The following is a 20,996-nucleotide window of genomic DNA, read 5'->3' as shown; positions in this document are numbered from 1 at the left end:
CAGTTCAAACTTAATGGACATTCACAAATCTAAGTAGTGTAAATTTATTAGTACACGCCTGTGAGCGGACACATGATGAGAGAGGCTTTAAAAAGATGGTTTAACGTAACTTGGAGGCAGATGTTCCTTAAAAAAAAAAAGAGAAAAAAAAGCCTTTCTGTCCTTGATTCACGTGTAATGACCTAGAACATGTTCCAAATAACTTCCAGAATTCAGAAAGAGCACCTTTCTTCCGTGAAAATAGAGGGAGAAAAAAAGGAAATACATGATGAATCATGAGAAGAACTATTTTTCTGCCTGTAAAGAAAGTAAATGTACTCTTTTACAAAGACTTAACAATATCTAGAAGACAATCCTTTTCGTGGGAAGTGAAGACAAGAGCTGCTGCCTGCTAGAGTTAGTTTAGATGCCAAGCACGTGCATAGGGGGGTCATCTGAGACCTAGTTCACGGAAGGTCACATTTCTATCTGAAAGAGAAAGCCACAAACAGACGGAAAGAAATTGGGCGTTGCTCTATGTTGACCTCCTAGTACAAAATGTCCATCCTACTTCCTAAATAATCTTGTTGAACTTTTTTTTTTTTTTTTTTTTTTAAATCTCATTTCGGTGGAAACAAACAAGAAGAAATCACACTGAAAGAATAAAAGTATGTGATAACTTTTATCTTACGAGTTAACAATTGTTCATATATACTCAAAAAGTCTTGGGATTCTATTGGTGACTTATAGATTCAATGACTAGCTTAAACTAGTTTTTACAGCTCAAAATGAGTTCGGATGGAATATACAGTTCTTCCCAACACGACTTAATATTTCTTATTTGATACGCCTATCTTTTTTCTTTATTCTCTTACCGCCTATTGTTTCTAGTTGAACTAAGTTCCAAATAAAAGGGACAAAGTCCTATTATTATTATTATTATTATTATTATTATTATTATTATTATTATTATTATTATTATTATTATTATTATTATTATTATCTTACCTCACGTGATAAGATATAAACATTAATGTAAAAATGAATCATGGAATAGATATATCACATCTGAAAAAAATCTTTTAAGTGAAACAAAAATGTAATCTGGGCCCATTTCAATGAAACATCTATTAGGCCCCAAGAAACAACATATATTTCTTAAGGCTTTAAGTTGTGTTAAATACTGTTCCCTCAATTTAACTTGTAGGCACACCATTCCATGCTTCACAATACCATTTTTAAAAAAAACTGAAAATAATTTAAGGAGCTGCTGGGGACCTATCATCAGAACAAAATATATTCTCTTACGAAGAAACAAAACTTAATCTAAGCCCACCTTCGGTAATACGCGAACTGGGACCCCTAGAAGTAAGAAAAGCTTTTATTGAGGTTTAAAATACTAGGGGGCAAATTTAATATTTCATATATTCCTAGGGGACCCAACTTCATATTTTTTTTCTAGGGATGTTTAAATATTAATACTTGCTCCCCTTGGAAAAGTGCCCAGTTTCGGCGCTGTGCATCAGCGCACTAAATCAGCTACCGAAGTAAAACTGTTAAAATCCAATTAAATGAAACCCTTTGTTTAACGTACCACACATGCTTGCAGGATGCTGATATTTGGGTGGGCTTCAGACTGAAAGCCCCAAACCCAGTAAATCTTCCACTGATTACGGTTGAGATTATATTCTTGGACATAAAGAGCAACCAAGGCAAATCGATTCACGGGGATTTTTTCTGTTCCTGAGTTGGCATTTTTGTGGGATATATGATAAACTATCAGAATGTAATTCCTGTGCAGTTACCAGAAAATACAGACATAATTTTCTTTATAAATATCGGTAATTCGTACTAAGTACCGATACCATCATTCTAATATCGATATTTCTAGACTGCGTGCAGTTTTGTGTAGGAAGTGAAATGTTCAAACACTGGAGGGAAATATTGAACAGAAACATTATGTTCTTACGTTGAACATACATGCGATGCGAAGTATCCTCACCTACGGAGTAACTTTGTACCAAAGCTTATATTTCAATAACCATGGTCATATTAAATGTTTACTAACGCATTTGCGTGAATGTTTTCCTTATATATCTAGCTATTATATACAGTGTTCTAAATCATTACGTTTGTAAGTTACATGCGATTTTCTTTAAAATGCCTTACATCTGGTGCAAGGTAACCCCGTCTTACGGTATGTTGTTTCTACTTAGCATCCACAATATTCAACGTTAAAACTTTAGGACAATTGTTTTATAATATAAATAATGACTTCCCCAAAACTATGAAGAAAATCAATTATGTATGACGCAACAATACTCTTATTTGTGGAAAATGATGAGACTTAGTAACATTATGGGAATTAAACAAATAGTTGGAAATAGACTAACAATAATTAATGACAAATTTAATGTAATCAAGTTTCAAACCTTTACATCATTAAGGTGAAACGGACAAGCCAAAACAAATCAATTTCATCTCACTTTCTTTTGTGGCAGTCGGACACAAATCATCACACTTATCCCCAAAAAGCACTTTTCAAATCGTATTATTGAGGGAACATTCCCTCCAGTTCCAAGATTGGAGGGGACGTCCCCCTCATCCCCCCGGGATTTGCGCCAGTGTATATTGTACTGATTTAAATTAACCTCGAATTAAACCCTTTTCTATAGGATAATTAACGGTAGTTGAATTTTATTTGGGTTAATGTTAAATTGCCATTCTGTGCACCATTCAGAGATTTGTGCTTGCTTTTCCAGTCTATTTAGGGTGTTTGGCACAAATTTTGTCTTTTAGCTGTCATTTCTCAGTGCTTTTAAAGAGAATGTTATTTACTACAAAACTTGTTCGTGAATTAAAGAAGTTAAAATACTCTGATAACACTAAGCGTGTTAGTATGTGTCAAAGACATGTCCTTATTTGTTTTATTTTTGAGCGCAAAGATCAAAGGTGAATATCAACATATAATACGAAGTGCTGACCTACTGTATTACGTAACATGTAAATTGGATTAAGCTACCTCTTAGAATGATCTTTTTATTTTGTAAGTTATGTAATGTACACAACATTAGATTAATTACTTGCTACTTTTTGATTTGATTGTGAGATTAGCGTCCCTTTCAGCAGTGAGGCTGTATGAGACGTAGACCTACAGCTTAACATCCGGGAATCGAGCTCCTTCGGGGAATTGAACCTGGGTCTCGCACGCCAAAGGCGTGTGTGTTAACCGCTTAGCCACGAACTTGCGAGTTTTCAAAGACAGATATCATATTACACGTAATTAATGTTGAATACTTTTCGGCTAATTTTCTTATTTGGCTTTCAATAAAGTTGATATTCGAGCTTTGTATTAATATAATGTTGTTTACAAGGTAACTTTATTATTATTATTATTATTATTATTATTATTATTATTATTATTATTATTATTATTATTATTATTATTATTATTATTATTCTAACAAGTTCAATTATGAGTCTAACTTCAGAACCATTTTCTTCGGAATAATTTAGTTTTTGAGGGCCAGGTATATCCGGTCAACACCTTCCGGTAAACAGTACCTAATGTACTTTCCACTAGAAATGTCCAATTAATGTCCCAAACGCTTCTTTCCATCAAAACAAGTTGATTCATATAAAGCTGCATGTGCGCAATCATTTGATAATACCCGACCTCTGGAAAGAAAATTATCTCCATTTTCTTTTCATATCATCAAAGTGACTCATTATTCATCATAATAAATATAAAACCACTCTGTGTATTTTCTATCACTGAGAAGAGTGCATAATGAAAAGAACGTGTAAGAAAATACTTACTGAGTATTATATGGTTTCAATTGTGGCTTTGTGAATCTGCAAGCAATTAGTCAACCACTATGTAATTCAGGTTCTTTTATACCAAGAAATAGGACACGCTGGTTCAGTGGTAGAGCGCTTACTTCTGGTCTGTACGGAGAGATAAGTGAGAAGAGTTTTCTTTTACAATCTCTGTAGCGTTCTAAGAATAGATAAATCTATCTTCTATTCAAACCGGAAGTGGTATAAGTCAACCACTTCCGGTTTTAAATGTTGATCACTGTAGAGTAACAAAAGTAATAGCGAGGAGTGACCTTCTGCATTCAGTTAAGCGTTCCCAAGAATATATTTAATCCATTATTAATGAAGATCTACTAAAGCCAGAAGTGGTAGAAATCGTCTACCGCTTCCGGTTTCAATATTGAGAAAATATCACGCTATACAAACCAAACTCCTTCACGTGGTGTACACACGACACTGCTACTTATTTGTAACTACGTAACAACAAAAAATGTATAGTAATCTTCCAAAGTAAACTCCTTAAAGGTGACCATACACTGACGTAATTTTCGGTTTGCAATTTCGGTCCGTAAAATGATGTCGTAAATTTCCATCCGTAAGCTGGCTCAAACATCTGGCTAATAAATTTGCTGTTAAATGAATTAATAAGCCTAGCTGATTTCAAGGCCTTTCATACAGTGCAGAAATTTGAGTGCACTAGAATTATAACTGAGTAGCCAGATTTTTGGCGTACAAGAAAACCAAAAATCTGGAAGCAGTTGATATTTATCTAATAGCATTTCGTAGATACTTTGTTGTAGTAAAGACTCAAGGTCAGTCGTCCCTAGAACAGGCGGGTCAAGACCCACAAAACTAGTTGTTTCTAGAACTGAGGCGGGTTAAGTAGTAAGGACGATCAAAATAATTCATCATTTAATTTGAAACTGTATTTGCTAATGGAAAGAGGAACGCCTTCTGCAAACTATACATATACCTAGATAGGTCCAAAAACTGGCTGTCACATAGCAATTTGGCATTATTACGTACTCGAATACATCATATATAATTCCCGTGCGATCAGATTTGTTGTGTTCTCTTACTATTCGGAACGCCTTATATAGTTTCCTCTGAGACAAGTCCATCTTTACATACCGGAATCAGAGATCGAGTATGGAATGTCTGGACGTGTTCTCCTACAGTGGTTTAGACTTATTCTGTTTGTATTAACTCATTGGTTTATCAGTGACAAAGAATGGTGTACTGTGAAGAATATTTCACTGAAAATAATCGTTCCTCACTGATAATTACGTATTTCGTCTTTTTATTTGTCTGTTGGCGTGAACGAATCTCGTATATAAATAAATTAAATTTCAGTGGCGGCGCTTGTGAAGTCAAATCAGTAAATAATAATAATAATAATAATAATAATTGCTACAAAGTAAGGGAAGAAAGCATACATAATATATTATTGTATTACGCTCTCTGAAGCATTCACCCTTTAGCTTGAAGCAATAAATTTTAATCATAGTTACGTCCAAGAGCCGTCAGCTATTTGTTCTTATATTCCAACTTATTATTAAGATACCCTTATTATACTTCACTGTGTTATTATCCTGTGTAATTGTTTGTATATAGTTTTTTTTTTTTAACTTATAGTACACTACACTACGTCAACAAAATTATAAATCATTTCTGGTTGTGCTTGATGTGTTCATAATTTATTAATTGTTGACACGCGATCATATATATATTAGTGTACATTACATATATATATATATATATATATATAATATTAAAACTTTGCTAATTAATGACTGAATTTAAAAACCAAGCAACAGAAAGAAATAATTGACCTATTTTTTTCTTTATTTGTTTTAGTGATAGCGCTGACGAAATGCTATGGAATTTATGGTTGTTACTATGTGGGTCCCCCTTGGACGTCCATTACTCGACCAGTGAATCTTTTCCCAGAGGCACCAGAAAAAATAAATCCACAGTATTGTCTTTACACACGGAGGAACGAAAATAACTGTCAAGTAAGTAATAAAATGTTGCTGTGCCTTACTAAAACGGAAGTACGTAAAATACGTCACAGCAGCGCAGCGAACTGTAGCAAAGAGAGTGCGCTTTCCTGTTAGGAAAGAGTTATTTACCACAGTTCGCATGTGTAGATATAATTCAGCGTTTAGAATGAGGTTATTGCTTCAATTCATAATGACAGGAGTCATTTTGTGTAGTTACGTACAAAACATTTTTATGTGTTTACCCTTATGGTCTGTTTACTTCAATTATATTAGATAATATAAGTATTTGCAACCCTAACTGTAGCCTATAATTAGAAGTGAAGCATAACTCAAACACACTGTCAAATTTACCTATGGCAAATAGTCACACTACTTACATCCCATTATTCCCCACTCTAATCAATCAAAGAACACCATACACCAGCAAGCGCCTTCGGCGAAGATAACAGAATTGGTAAACCAAATAACTGTTCACAATAAACACACGCTATTGAATTGTGTACTCCATTTTAATGGTTATGTAACAACATAGAAGAATGATCGACCACAACGAGAACTCAATATGGATATATAAATCGAAACTTCTGATTTCGGACATCATTTCAATGTATACACATTTTACAAGACTATAGACGTCGTTATAACTATTGGAAAATCCATAGGAAGAAGACCATTGGGAAGGCCAAGAAGAAAAATTTTATATGCGTACAAGCGGGAGTAATGAAATGTTTTAATTCATCGTAGAGACAAAAAATGTGATTATTTTGCTTGTAACCGTAATCTAATATTTCACAAAAGTTAAAATATGCGAAAAGTTCCTTCGATTCTTAGCACGAAAAAACAAGACAAATTTCCATAAAGGTGTGTAAAAAAAAAAAAAAAACACTTTAAAAAATCTCTAATTTCTTTTATTCTATTTTCTTACGTTACGAGAAAGTAATCATATCATGCAGGTAATTGAGTATAGCATCATGCTTGTGTGTCTTCCGATCACTGTGTTACTTGTAGTAGTTGGCGGCGCAGAAAGCCTCGAGAAAATTGTTTAGTGAAAGTTCTGTTGAAAAACAGTCTGTCAACACTGATAGTTGACCGTAATAAGTAAATCTCAAGACATGTTAAAAAGTGCATTTCTTTTTTTCTTTTTTAAAAATATTTTTTGTCATTAATTACGATGATGTAGTAGTTTGCAGTCTGTCAAAGAAAATCCTCTTTTAAAAATAGACGCTTTTAAAACCTGTTTATTACCGTATATTGTTTACAGAAAAATGCAAAAGAACACCACATTCGCCATTCACTCTCACTCAATAAAATTAAGAAAATTATTTATTATTCGTCCTTATTAAATCATTCAATAATAATAATAATAATAATAATAATAATAATAATAATAATAATAATAATAATAATAAATTCGCTAAAGATAATTGGAAAATGGTGGTACCGATTTTTGTAAAAATGATCAAGATTTCGAAGCCCTTTTCTAATCTGCATGAGTACTAATTTAGCATTGGGCTCCTTTATTTTCAGACTAAACAACTGGAAGAGTGTATGAAAATTTACAATGTATTCATAATTATTCACATGCTTTTTGCTGACGTATCAAAATTAAATAATATATTAATACTCACCACAAATCGGTGACAGAGTAAATTATTTCTGTTAGTTGAGTATTGACGACTAATGCAAGCAATATACTGTATATCGTACGAATGATATTAACCTGGGTTCTGGAGAGAATCCGGGACATTTGGGGGGTCCCGAACAATTCCATCGGGACAGGAGAATAGATCGATTATGTAAATACGGGACAATTCAGTTAAACTGGTACGTCTCGGAACCCTAGCGTAACATGAGTCCAATTTTTATATTATTATTATAGCTTAGATTAAGTGAGTGTATAATCGAAAATACAAATTTTAGTTAGTTTGAGCTAGGTTAAGGTAATGACTAAAATTTTAAGTAAAGCCAGAAATTACTCATTTGTTAACTGATTTCCTTTGAATATATTCCAAAACGATATATAAATTGCTACATATTCCTGCAAAAAGTAACCCCCATGATACGCTTAGTGCACCAATTTGTTTTTTCAATATTATAGGAAGTTGGCCCATTGTGCTCAGTGGTTGACTTGGGAATAAATACCACTGGTATGCTCGTATGTCTTAGGTATGCTTCAATATAGTACAGGTTATTTTTAATTTTTTTAATAGATGGTTTGATTTTTGGACATACCAGCAATACCATCTTCCAATTCAATCACTGATTCTGCATTAATACTAATCTTAACAATATTCATGTTCAAAAACATTATTGTTTGCTATTACATAGCTTTAAAAAAGTTCTATGTCATTGTTACAAAAGAATTCCATAGTGAATTTTCAATGACATTTTTACATCTGAACAGTGTAAAACTTTTTTTAAATATCTTTTAACTTCGTAAATTATTCACGTAACTAGATCGAAATTTAATATTGAAAATGCTGTAACTAAATCGAAAAGCTTACTACATAAGTTCATAATTACTTATTTGAGGATAAAATAGTTGAAACCGTTTTGATTTATCTTTACAGCTTCTGTTGTTAAATAACCCTAGTTCCATCTTCCGGAGCGATCTGAACCCACAACAACCCGTTGTGTTCATCACTCATGGCTATCTGGAAACTGGGAACAAAAAATGGATTCATGTAAGTTGATTCAAATTCATTAAGTACGTAATATTTTTAAATCTTATCTGGAATGTTTTCAAATTTACATTATTAAAGAACTTTACTAAAGAAAAAGAAAATGCAATAAACTACATTAGTACATTCGTCCTCCAATTTTATAAAATATTAAAGTATACGCTCATTCAATAATAAGTGCCAATTCATGGATGCTGTAAATAAAACTTAATTTAAATATAAGCAGTTACATATAGATAGCAAATATGAAAAGAGAACCAGAATATCCAAAAGAAATTAGTAACGAATTTCCTATATTTTAAATCTTTTTAACATTATTTACAATTAAATCGGTAATAATGATTTTCCATATTCATGTATTTTACCAAAGGGAATTTATTAGTCCTGCGTTATATTGGTTGGTATTGAAGATTTGAAAGGTTAAGAACGAAAATTACACGTCCCAAGGAGCACTAGCTTACTTTAAGGGAACGAGTATTTCTATCGTGTAATATTTTAAATATTTTTATGTAAATATCTTTGTCCCTTACGTCTTTTATTTTTAAAGATTATGTTCAATACATTTATTCTAAAAGTGTTTATTTTTTAAAAAATAATTCTATTGATTTTTAATAATATCCTTTATACTTTCTTGGTAATCCATTATAAGTTAGTGATATAATTAACACTATTTAGATCACAAGTAGTTATCATCAACCTGGTGGGAGGCGTGAGAAACGAGCAAAGGAGCGTAAGCTAATTTTGCTCACACGTTTATCTCTGATAATAAAACAATAGTTTTAAAATTTTAATCCAGATCCTGTACTTTAATAACTTCACTATAACGATATCAATGTATTATGCTTTTGTGTTTTATCCTATTAAATGATCTCCCTTCTGAGCAGTGTTAAGTCAATATTCTTTCACTATGAGGATGTACACTCATGTCCAAAATGATTGTCGCATATCTATAACTGTCTTCTTGTAAGAATATAATTTGATGATGATTTTGCAGGGCACTTTTAATACTGACACCATGTGTATAATCGGGAAATGTATATTTGTGGTAAATTTCATAGGAAAAGAATTATATATACGAAAATTAGAATGAGTAAAATAAAATGTTGCTAAATAGACAAAAAGTTTTATTTTCGTTTTATTGTTCTTATTTACTACTCTTTTGACATGAAATTTGCCACATACATGTCTTTGCTAATTATACACATACTAACATTATAAGAAATACCGGGTGAATTCATTATCAAATTATATTCCTACAATAACATATTTATAGACATGCGACAATAATTTTGGACATGAGTGCACCTAGGTAGTTCCTAGGGAACAGTTGATGGCACGGAGATATTTGGGTCAGACTAGATTACGGATCTGATGGCTTTGGGCCTTTCAGGTCACGAAATTCGTGATTCGTTTTATTACTTTTGGAAAAGGATGACAAAAATTATGAAAAATACATACAGAGCTAACGTTAGTCTTCGCGGTAAATTGTGAAATACTTCAAAAAGTCACATTTTTCTTTGTCTATTCTCATTACGTATTGTACAGTCCGCAGCAAAAAACCTGCAACATGAGCATGTAAGTTTATTGTGAAACTACGCCTAACAGTGCAGATAATCAACATAATATCTAAGTGACATGAGTCACTACAGAAGAAACCTCGGCGTCCTCCCCTGCACACTTATTTTGGAGCAAAAGATTTCGTCGTTTCATGTAGCATTAGCCATATCTTAAAACTTTTGAGCAGAACCAGCGCTCTCAGAAAACAGTTATGATCGATAAACCGAGAGGTGGTGGTAGTATTTTGATTGGCTTATATCGGGACAACCATAATGAAGTCTAAGTCAAATTTTCTGTGAGGGGCCCTCCAAACTTGGAAAAGTCACAATTGAATTAAGAAAACTTAAATAGAAAGATACTTTTCCGACGCCACCCCAAAGATCCGGTCCCCTGACATTTGTTGGGGTGCTGGGACATTTATGGATGGTCCTGCTCTAATATTATTAAGAATGAGTACTGTTAATAAAAATCGTAATGGAAGCAAATACAATAAAATTTTAGTTAATAACTAGCTTTCGAGAGAAATGATTTTATTAATCTGGCCCTAATTTACAGCGTCACCTCTGTAGCCACTTTGCACGCAAACATTCTTTCAAACAGTGATTACATGATAATCTATATGTGCTGTAAGTATTCGTGAATTTAGCACAATACCGTAGTTCTCAATTCCCATTTCCTAAATCTCATTTCCTAATAGAGCGCGCAGATCTAGCAATGTGACACCTAAGCTAATATTTGATGTAAATTACAGGCATCAATATTACCTGTAGATGAAAATGTCAGTCTGTAGAAACAATGTTTAGGGAAAAATACGAGTAAATCAAGTGTAAATATATCTATGTATTTGTAGAAAAGATTAGGATAATACGAACAATTTTGTATTTTTGTTATATCCATGCAATTCAAATATTTGAATCGGAATGTAGTATTCTACGTCTCACGTTCATACTAACGAAGACAGAACTGAACTGAACACCGAACCGATGACTGCGTATGTGTGCTAAACCATTCTCCTTGTGAAAAGTTCCACTTCTATTTATATCGTCAGGTTATATTATATCACACATTATGTATTACACTGGCGCGTTACCGCGGGCAGTATTTTTCATCTCTTTCCCTCCCTACATTCCAACTCTTCGATATATAATGCAAGTGAATAACACAATTTTATGGCTATGCACTCAATAGTTTCGGAAATTTGGTGAACAAGAAACCTTCCATTCTCCTCTCAGGGTTTGGATTTGCGAAATTTTGTCTTAATCTGAAGCCTAGGATGCAATATCATTTAGGAAGACCTGTCTATAACGGCCATCCTGAAGTATTTATTGCCAATAAATTACTAAGATAAATTACTAAGACTGCTAACAAACACTTAGAATCGTCTGCTCACTATGGTAATTCATCATACCCCAACACATATTATGTATTATTTTTAAACTTTTGTCGTCATTATATAAGTAGAAATAAAAGATTTAACAAAAAATATTCAACATAGTCGTTTTTGACAGGTAGCATGGATAATGTGAACAAGTTTTAAGATTTTTTTTGTAGAAAGTTAAAAGTGCATGTTCAATAATACTGATTACAAATAAAACATTATAGATCTGGATAATTACTTCTGAACTACATAGTGACCCTTCTTGATGATAACTTTCTTAAAATATCATTAAAATAATAAAACTAAATAAAAAATATCTCTTTGAAAATTAGAAAACATCTAAGCTAAACGGCTTGCATGGACTGTAATACACTGAACAATAATAATAATAATAATAATAATAATAATAATAATAATAATAATAATAATAATATAAAAGACTTTATATAACTTTTGAAACTACAAACCAGAATAATGCTTAGAAACTTTATTCACTGACTGTAATAATACAATTACACGAAGTGAAATGTTCAAAAAGCAAAGTAAACAAACCACGTTAATGATAGTAAATGACATAGGTTTGAATCATTTTAAAATGATTTTCCTTCAGCTGACCGAAGACATATTTCTCAACAAGCAAATACGTTCAGTATAATTAGAATAAAATGTCTTTTTAAACATATGTATATGGAAAGAATGTATATTTATAGGAAAAGCTGTCTCAACTCGAATTTTATCAGGAAAATTCTGTCTCGTCTCGTCTCGTGTGCATCCCTAACACACACTTTCATTCTCATCTCCATCACTTCCATATTCTTTTCCTGTGCCGCATTATTATTATTATTATTATTATTATTATTATTATTATTATTATTATTATTATAAGAAATATGTGGAAAACAGTTAAATTTTATCTGCCGAACGCTGTACATAAATAAATAAATAAATAAATAAATAAAATATTAAAACTTTTACTGGATTTTTTCTTTTACAGAGAATGAAGAAAGAGCTTCTGATCTACGATGATTTGAATGTAGTTGTAATCGATTGGGTTGGAGGATCAGGCCCTCCGTACACTCAGGCTGTGGCAAATATCAGACTGATTGGAGTAATGACTGGGCACTTAATTAAAATGTTGATGGTAAGTAAATTGTTTTTTTTTTTTTTGACCTACGTGTTTCTGGTGTCCTGCGACATATGAATGAATGTTTCATGGAGATTGAATAATAATTAAGTTCTATGTGTTTCTTAAAAACTGCTGAATACATTTACCTTTTTGTTTTTTTTTAACCTATTCATTTATACGGGGAATTATTTTTCTCTTTTATTTCAAATGAGCTGGAATGTTAATAGTTTGATTTTACTGTTTTTCTTTCTTCAAATTTATTTAAGTGTTCCTCATTTCGTTAAAATTAATTTTTATTATACTCGAACGAATATAAGTTTAGTATTTTTATACCTAGGTAATCAAATTTAAGTAAAAATTAAATTTGTATATAATGCTGATTCATTTTAAGGAAGGAAGGGCAAAAAAAAAAAAAAGAATTCCTTATATAAATTAGTGGGTTAAATCAGTGGTTCTCAACCGATGTGTTGTAACACACTGGTGTATCGCGAAATTTTAGAATTAAAAACCATGAAAAATTTAATAATAATAATTAGTTAAAATCTAGACAGACTCTACCAGTCAACACCTCTAGCGGTAGCAATAATGTTCAGTGCTATATAGAGTCTTATAGAAACTAAGTGGTTTCACTATTATATTATTATTTTATAAACATATCAAACAAATGTGTCGCGATGTCCCGGACATTCAAATAGTGTGTTGCCAGTCAAAAAAGGTTGAGAATCACTGGGTTAAGTGATAAAAATTTTGTAACCGTTAAAACCCTTTCTGCCCCAATGGACATGTAATATAGCGTGTTATTTCTGATTTTATAATTAAATGTTTTAATTGAAGATATAGGATAATAGATTGTACTATTAATTAAATAACTTACCATCTGACAATTCCTTTTTTGATTATCCGAAATACAGAAATATTCCTTTTAATGATTTAAGTCTTCATCCCGGCGAAATTAAAATACCGCTAATTTTACAGTAATTATGTGATATCTTCAAATAGATAAAAGATAATCGAAATGTGGAACAAGAGCGCCCTAGACAATATTATTTTACATGAGAAGTCTTTATCACGACTCACTTATCTGCTTTCGATTTCGAGCCATTTTGAAAATCGACATTTATTTTCGCGTTTCTAAACAGCTGAAAACTGAAAGCCACTAGGTGACTTGTGATAACGGTACCTCATGCAAAATAATATTGTCTAGGGCGCTCTTGTTCCATATTTCAATTCTCTTTTATCTATTTGAAGATATCACATAATTACTGTAAAATTAGCGGTATTTTAATTTCGCCGGCATGAAGATTCTTAAGTTAAATCCGGTGTGAAAGGTTTAAATAAAAGTCTGGATTATAAGCCTGGAGTAAATCAATAGGAATCTAGCCCGAGTCGTCCACGCCGAAGACACTTCGCTAACTAACCATATATATTATTTATTATCGGAAGCTCAGCTTGTCACTATTATTATCAATAGTAAACGGACGAAGAAGTTACGCTAAAAAAAAACAGTTACAGGTAATATTACATTTAAAAAAAATAGAAGATAACAATTATGAAACAGAAAAAAGTGTGTTATAAAGAAAAACTAAATGTCTTCAACTTCGTTCTGATCTAAGAATTACCTTAAGGAACCTGCAATCGTGTATTATGAACTTGTACCATGAAACGGGCACGTTAATATTCCCAGACTATGCACAAATTCCTTAATGTGGGCCTTTTTAATGCGTAAAATAGAAATTTGTGCCAAGGCGTTCAAACACGCGAAAATCAGTTCATCTAAGGAAAGAATTAGTACAAAAATATTCTGCTAAAACTTGGAATATAGGAATACATATAATATAAGATTAAAATACGAGATACTGTCCCTGTAAAGTTTTCGTTGATTAGTAGCATGATTTTTTACATAAATCAGATCAACGTTTTCGTTTCGAACCAATGGAACGAAAGAATGCCGTAATTCGTAATTGGTGATAAATCTTTCATCAGTATAAATAGCAGTGAATTTGTTTTACACGAGATGCCTTGGAGGACTCTAAAAGTGCCATTTACTATATGAATGGTCCAGTTGAAGATTCTTTTTAGCCTTTATATTTTTGTCACTGCAATTCATGAGACCTTGGAACAGTTAAAGATATAAGTGAATAAGCTGATATTTCTTACATATTCAAAGAAGAAACATATTTACACAATGGATGCAAATTGATTATCATTCATAGTTTTCCTTCCTGTAAATTTTGTGAAAGCTTAGCATTTTCTTCTCCTGGATTCTTCATTCATTACTTCGTAAACAAATAATATTTATACCTTCCAATTATTTTGTTACCTGTGGATTTGTTACCTCTGTATTGTTCCTTATGAAAATGATTTTGACATATATGATAAGACCTGTTATTAGAATCAGATTTATAATAAATTAATATATGCAATCCACAGGACGAGGTTGGAGTGAACCCTGAATCCTGTCACATCATTGGCCATAGCTTAGGCTCACACCTTGCTGCCTATGCTGGACAACGTCTGAAGGACTTTGGCCTAAGACTTGGACGAATTACAGGTAAACAGGGAATAAATTTAGCATAGACAAGGGATAAAAAGGAAATAAATACAAATTTCAGTTTACGTGTGTTTATTGAAAGAAACTTTTTGTGCTGAAGTTAGAAAACATAACATGACGAAATGTTTGGGATTTACCGTACTTTACAACTTCGGGATCTGTTTCTATTCAGTTGTGGTTTATACTTTTCTGAAATGTTATACTGGATATGTGGCTTATTCCTAGTATTAGATAAGAATTTTGTCAGGTAGACAAATATTTTCAAAAAAAAAATATAATATTTTATGCATTTCTACTGTTAAGGTGACACTAAAAAGTAAAAATAGCAGGAAATTATGTTAAACTCTCAAATAGAACTAGTTTTCGAGTGAGACTAAAGTTCCTGGTAATCTGAGTCACAAAGTTTTATCTATTGTAAATAAAATAAGACACGTTATATTTGAATTCTGAAGTGAAATTTTGCACTTAGTATTAACAAATGTATTTTGCTTCTTCTTCTTTTTTTTGTTTTGTTTAATTTAGGCATGGACCCCGCCGAACCACATTTTGGGAACACTGACCCTGTAGTACGTCTTGATCCTTCGGACGCCATGTTTGTAGATGTAGTACACACGGATGCAGGACCATTTATTAGTGGAGGTAGGTGTAATTGTAACTATATCCATTATTATTTGTAATAAATGTGAATTATAATAATAGAATTTCCAGAAATTGAGCAAATACACTTATGAAGCATGCATGTTACAGTTGGATTAAAATAGATACACTGCAACATTGCTTAATGATATAACAAAAATATACTTTCTTCGGTTACAAGAACATACTATGAACTTTTATAAGTATTACTTAATAATGCACACTGAAGGAAGTTATTTTGGTTGAACCCAAAATTGAAGGAAAAACATAAATTACGACTTTTAATGACTGCTTAATTTTAAGTTAGATAGTCCAAGTTATTTTTTGACACTTACGTACACATTACTGAACTATTCGTAGTAAACAATTTTCGTTAAACGTTAGCCTATAGGAAGAAATTCTACATTTTGTGTTGTTAGATTTTCGTTCAGCATTGCCCATTTTGTGTTCTTTTTTCCTGTGATGTTACTATCAATTTTCTTTCAAAGTATCATTACTATTAATCTTCAGACATGTTCTATATACAATATTACTAATTAGTGCTCATATGATAGTGCTTGCGTTACGTATTACTATCAATTTTGAATATCTACCTCCTAATTTTAATAATTTAAATGCAAGACTATCATATTATAATGGGGATGGGACCACTGTGGCTCAAATAGTAGAGCGTTCACTTCTGGTGCGTGAGGTTCATGTTCGATCCCAGCTCGCGCCAAGTGAACTTTGTGGGGGACAAACACCATGTGCATGGGTATTTTGGGGGGTTCTCCCATTTCCTCCCACTTTCTTCATGTTATCGTCATTCATTTTTCATCATCACGGTCTCCTTTAGCCCACACGGCATAACCGTGGGATGTAAAACTAAGAGATTTCATTTCATTTAATGTAAATGGGGATACTCTACTTGCCAGACAATATTTACTTCCAAAATATTGTACAGTTAACATAGAGGACGTGTACTTTTAAGACTTATTGTTTGTAATAAATCTTAAAAGTACACGTATTACACAGTATATTTTAGTAATTTATGTGTGTTTGTAATAAGTACTCAGTACTACTTTTCTTTATTTGTAGGTTTAGGATTGGATCAACCTTTAGGGCATTTAGATTTTTATCCTAATGGTGGAATAGTACAACCAGGATGTGGAAACGGAGTAATGGATTCTATTAACAAAGAAAGAGGCAGCATTGTTAGTGGTAAGAGTGCCTTCTTTGTCATATCCGTAGTTTTGTGATTAACATTAGCTTAATGATACAATGAAAGGACACACTAATATATACTCTTTGAAGGAGTGCAGAATTTCTATTTCGTAAGCAAATCGGGGAAATACCTATCCTTATTCTCATACCGAAATTACATAAATTTATTACGCTTCATAATAGCTGAACCTCATAATTTGACTCACTGTATGACATTTATTATCTCATCTTGAAATCTTATATATGTCTTTCCGAATTTGCATATATTATAATAGATTGGGATGTACTGTACAATTAGTACCGTTAACATTCGAGTAGTTCTACGGTCGAATGGTCAAATAATATTTTGAATATCATTATTTAAATGTTGTAACAAAATAGCTATTTAAACGACTAATCCAAATACATTAGTAATTATTGGAATCAATAGTAGGTTTTAAAACCATTATTCATTAGAAAAATTGATTAAGCATTTATTATAACAAAGAATATTCTATTAATTCTTCGAATAATGCTGACAACACTAATACAAATTACTGTTTGGATAGAGAATACAGATGCTTACAATATGCAAAATAAATTAGTAGTAAGAATATAAAGTGATGAAAATGTTACAAAAGAATTTAAGATAAACTCAATTTTAAAATATTCTTTCTCGTAAAATTTTATTTGTTTGGTTCCTCATAAATTTAGATTTGCACTTAAAAATAAGATATTTCTTAAGTAAATATTAAACCGCTATTATTGCATACAACAAATACAGCATTATTTCAACAAATTGTTTGTGGATATCTCCTAGTAACAGAATTTTAGAATGGCTGAACTTGTTTCCTAGTGTGTAAAGTGTATGTTCATTTGATTCAGGTTTAAAGAAAAACTGCTTTCTTAGTTATCATCAGTATGTGATATTATGCACTAAAGTGATTTGAAAGTTGACAGTGGGATATATTGTAAGTATAGCTGTAATAGTATTGAAAACCTTATATTGCATATTAAAATGTGTAGATATTTGTAACTTGCAACCCGTAAAATTTGGCATTCATCAGATTATACAGTTCTTTAAAGTTCCTCGCAAAGTTTGATGTATTAACATGAAATAACTTGTTAAAAATTAAAGTTTAAGTACAACGTTTTACAATAACGTATATAACTGTTACTATTGATCTCGAACACTGCTCCAGTGACTTCTGTAGACTTGCAACTGTTCCTAAATTCCAGAATTCCATGTACACCAATTTAATTGTAAACTTCCTGAATAACTATTCGAATTTTCTTTTTAAACCATACATTTTTTAAAAGCTTTTGAGCTTCATCTTCCGAAACAGAGTGCAAGGGTGTAAAATCTGTAAACCTTGGATACTAACAAATGGGTCATCTGCTACCAATCTATCTCAAACTAAATGTTTGTCATCCAAAACTCATCGGAAAGTCAGTGGGATGGGAGTTGCCCTATTTAGTTGAAAGTGCACTGCATTATGTATGCCTCATCTCAAACTAGACGTCGGATGCTATTCAAGAAGCACCCTATATATTGATATATTAACTAATGATAATGTATTAATACTTGCATTTTATATGAAATGGTTTTAACTGTTAAAACTCGAAACTGGACACAATCTCAAGTAATCTATATCTGTATTATTATTATTATTATTATTATTATTATTATTATTATTATTATTATTATTATTATTATTATTATTATTATTATTATTATAAGATACTTTTAAAATATTGTATTATAATCTTCTAAAGTTTAATTATTTTGGTATCAATAATTTGTAAAGAGAATTTTACATGTAGAGTATATCAATTCAATTTTACATTTCTACTTAAATATGTATTACAAATCAAAAACTAAAATAATTATGCAACAGATATAGGTAAAATTATATCTTAGAATTTACCTGCATTTAAAGTAACTATGCTGTATAAAAGCAAATATCCAATATGAAAGTCAATAAACAACTTATTAAATAGCTAAGTCCTAAGTACACATGGTTTATCCTTAGTTCACTTCTATTATTTTTCCAGGAATCCGAAGGTTTTTGGGATGCAACCATGTACGGGCGTACGAGTTCTACATAGAATCCATTAACACTCACTGCCCATTCCAGGCGGTGGAATGTTCTGGATGGACTAAATTTAAAGAAGGAAAGTGTTTTGCATGTAATCCAGCACTTGGAATGTCTTGCACGAGATTCGGCTACCATGCTCCTGACTTCATGTTTGGAGTTCGTCCAAAGAGACAATTTATCACAATGTTCTTAATGACTGGAGGAGTTAAACCATTTTGCAGTAAGTTTTCTTCTTTTCATTTATAACTAGAGGGAGGTAAAATATGAAGAAAAAATAAGAAATTATGAAACTCAAAACTCTAAAATATGAAAAGATATGAATTTTTATTAATATACTTTCTATACATGTACTTGAAATGTATATATCATTTTACATTTGTCATGTATTCATGAAGTTTCCAAAATTTATCAGGCGTAGGTTTACACCATTATCTACCTATAGAACTATTATAGAAAAGGGTAGAAGTGACTAACTCATCATCGCCCACGTCATAGTATTATAGGTAAAAAAATATGCAATTTCGATAGTTTAAGTTGTCACGAAAGCAAGAGATAAGGATGTCTGGAAACACATGTTCTAAACGGGGAAAGGTTACTAAAGGGTCACTTTTCATCAAGTATAGACAATCTTACAAATCATTGAAGTTAAGAAAATAAAATTCGTATATAAATTTTCCATTAAAAATAGCTAAACACTTGTTTCAGAGATTTTGAAAATTCCGCATCTAATCAGGAAAGGAGAGACAGCTTTTATAATATTCAAATTTCCCATTGTTTATTCAGAAAATGCCAAATGTATAGATTCGATTAAATTGGAGGTTTGAAATTCGGTAGCAAACTCTTTAATTAAAAGTAACGGAATACTTGTTTCAACGTTTTGAAAAATTCCGTTCCTAACAGGGAAAAGAATAATTTCTTTTAAAAAGCCCAATGTAAGGATTAGCTTAAGGTGGAGATATGTAAACTATTAACTGCAGTAAAATTATGCAGTACGTGTTCCAGCGTTTTGAAAATACGTTTTTAAAGGGGGAGGGAATTGTATAAGTCTTTCCCCGTCATTCAAATCGAAAAAATCGTGTTTAGTTTATCACGGGAAAACGGCTGTACCGTTTAAAATGAATTTCAGAAATAGTTAGAACAAGCCTTGGGCTGGGCTTTCATCATATTACTTATTAAAGGGAGGATGAGTTTAAAATCAGTACTAAAAGTGTATCCTGATAGTATCCGGATACTAAGGAGTATTCAAAAGCATTATAAGTTTAGACTTGATGCAACACATTTTTATCTTGCCATCAACCCTTTAAGAATCTCTTCTTTTTTATAATTTTTTTTACCAGTCAACACCTGCAACGGTAACAAATTTTATTTTTTAGTTAATTCTTACCTAACCTAAGTTTGTCACGTCATGGGGGTTCAGTCAAGTGTGACGTCAGCTAACAAGAGTCAACAATAATTTATCAAACAAAACAAAATTTCTCCATTGATTTTTATTGTGCTAAACCAGTCAACTCTGGACATAATGTTACCCATAGGGACAAGATAGATCTCTTGCAATAGAAACAAATAGTATGCTTTTAGAGATGAGTTAACATTTTAACTTTACCCTTTCCAGATGAGGTAACCCCAAATTTAGTCTCATAGGCAACACTAATTACACACCTCCGTAAGATTGTACTTTATATTGGTTTCCTATCTTCTTGGGCTTTCCTCTAGGCACTCGTATTAGGATTTAGTGCATTCTGGAATATAAGATACGGGAAGTTTGAAGGAGAGAGTTATACGTACTTCCAAAAAATATACAACAAAATTCAAATCTGATAAAGAATTTCGGAAAAGAATTTGACCTAAATGTAATGGTGAAATGTACTTCTTTAATATTTCTGTTCACTTAATATTACGTAACTTAAATGCGAAATAAAATTGTTGAAAATTCTTAATCATTCTTACATAGTCGATACTAAGCCTGCATTGCTTACATGTCTATA

The 20,996-nt window shown here is 31.7% G+C and overlaps 1 protein-coding gene across 1 annotated transcript in view; it reads left to right on the top strand.

Annotated features, from left to right (window-relative positions):
• Nucleotides 1–20,996, top strand: part of LOC145677193 (pancreatic lipase-related protein 2-like) — an 81,570-nt gene that overhangs the window by 52,143 nt on the left and 8,431 nt on the right. The window contains exons 2-8 of the mRNA XM_081747810.1: nt 5,656–5,813; nt 8,372–8,485; nt 12,412–12,558; nt 14,974–15,094; nt 15,617–15,733; nt 16,808–16,930; nt 18,968–19,231. Coding sequence (XP_081603936.1) covers nt 5,656–5,813; nt 8,372–8,485; nt 12,412–12,558; nt 14,974–15,094; nt 15,617–15,733; nt 16,808–16,930; nt 18,968–19,231 — 1,044 coding nt within the window. The remainder of the gene's footprint in view (nt 1–5,655; nt 5,814–8,371; nt 8,486–12,411; nt 12,559–14,973; nt 15,095–15,616; nt 15,734–16,807; nt 16,931–18,967; nt 19,232–20,996) is intronic.

The sequence above is a fragment of the Thermobia domestica genome, unplaced genomic scaffold (genome assembly GCF_964235325.1).
Source record: "Thermobia domestica unplaced genomic scaffold, izTheDome1.hap1.1 HAP1_SCAFFOLD_686, whole genome shotgun sequence".
Taxonomy (NCBI): Eukaryota; Metazoa; Arthropoda; class Insecta; order Zygentoma; family Lepismatidae; genus Thermobia; species Thermobia domestica.
This window is presented reverse-complemented; position numbering and strand designations above follow the sequence as displayed.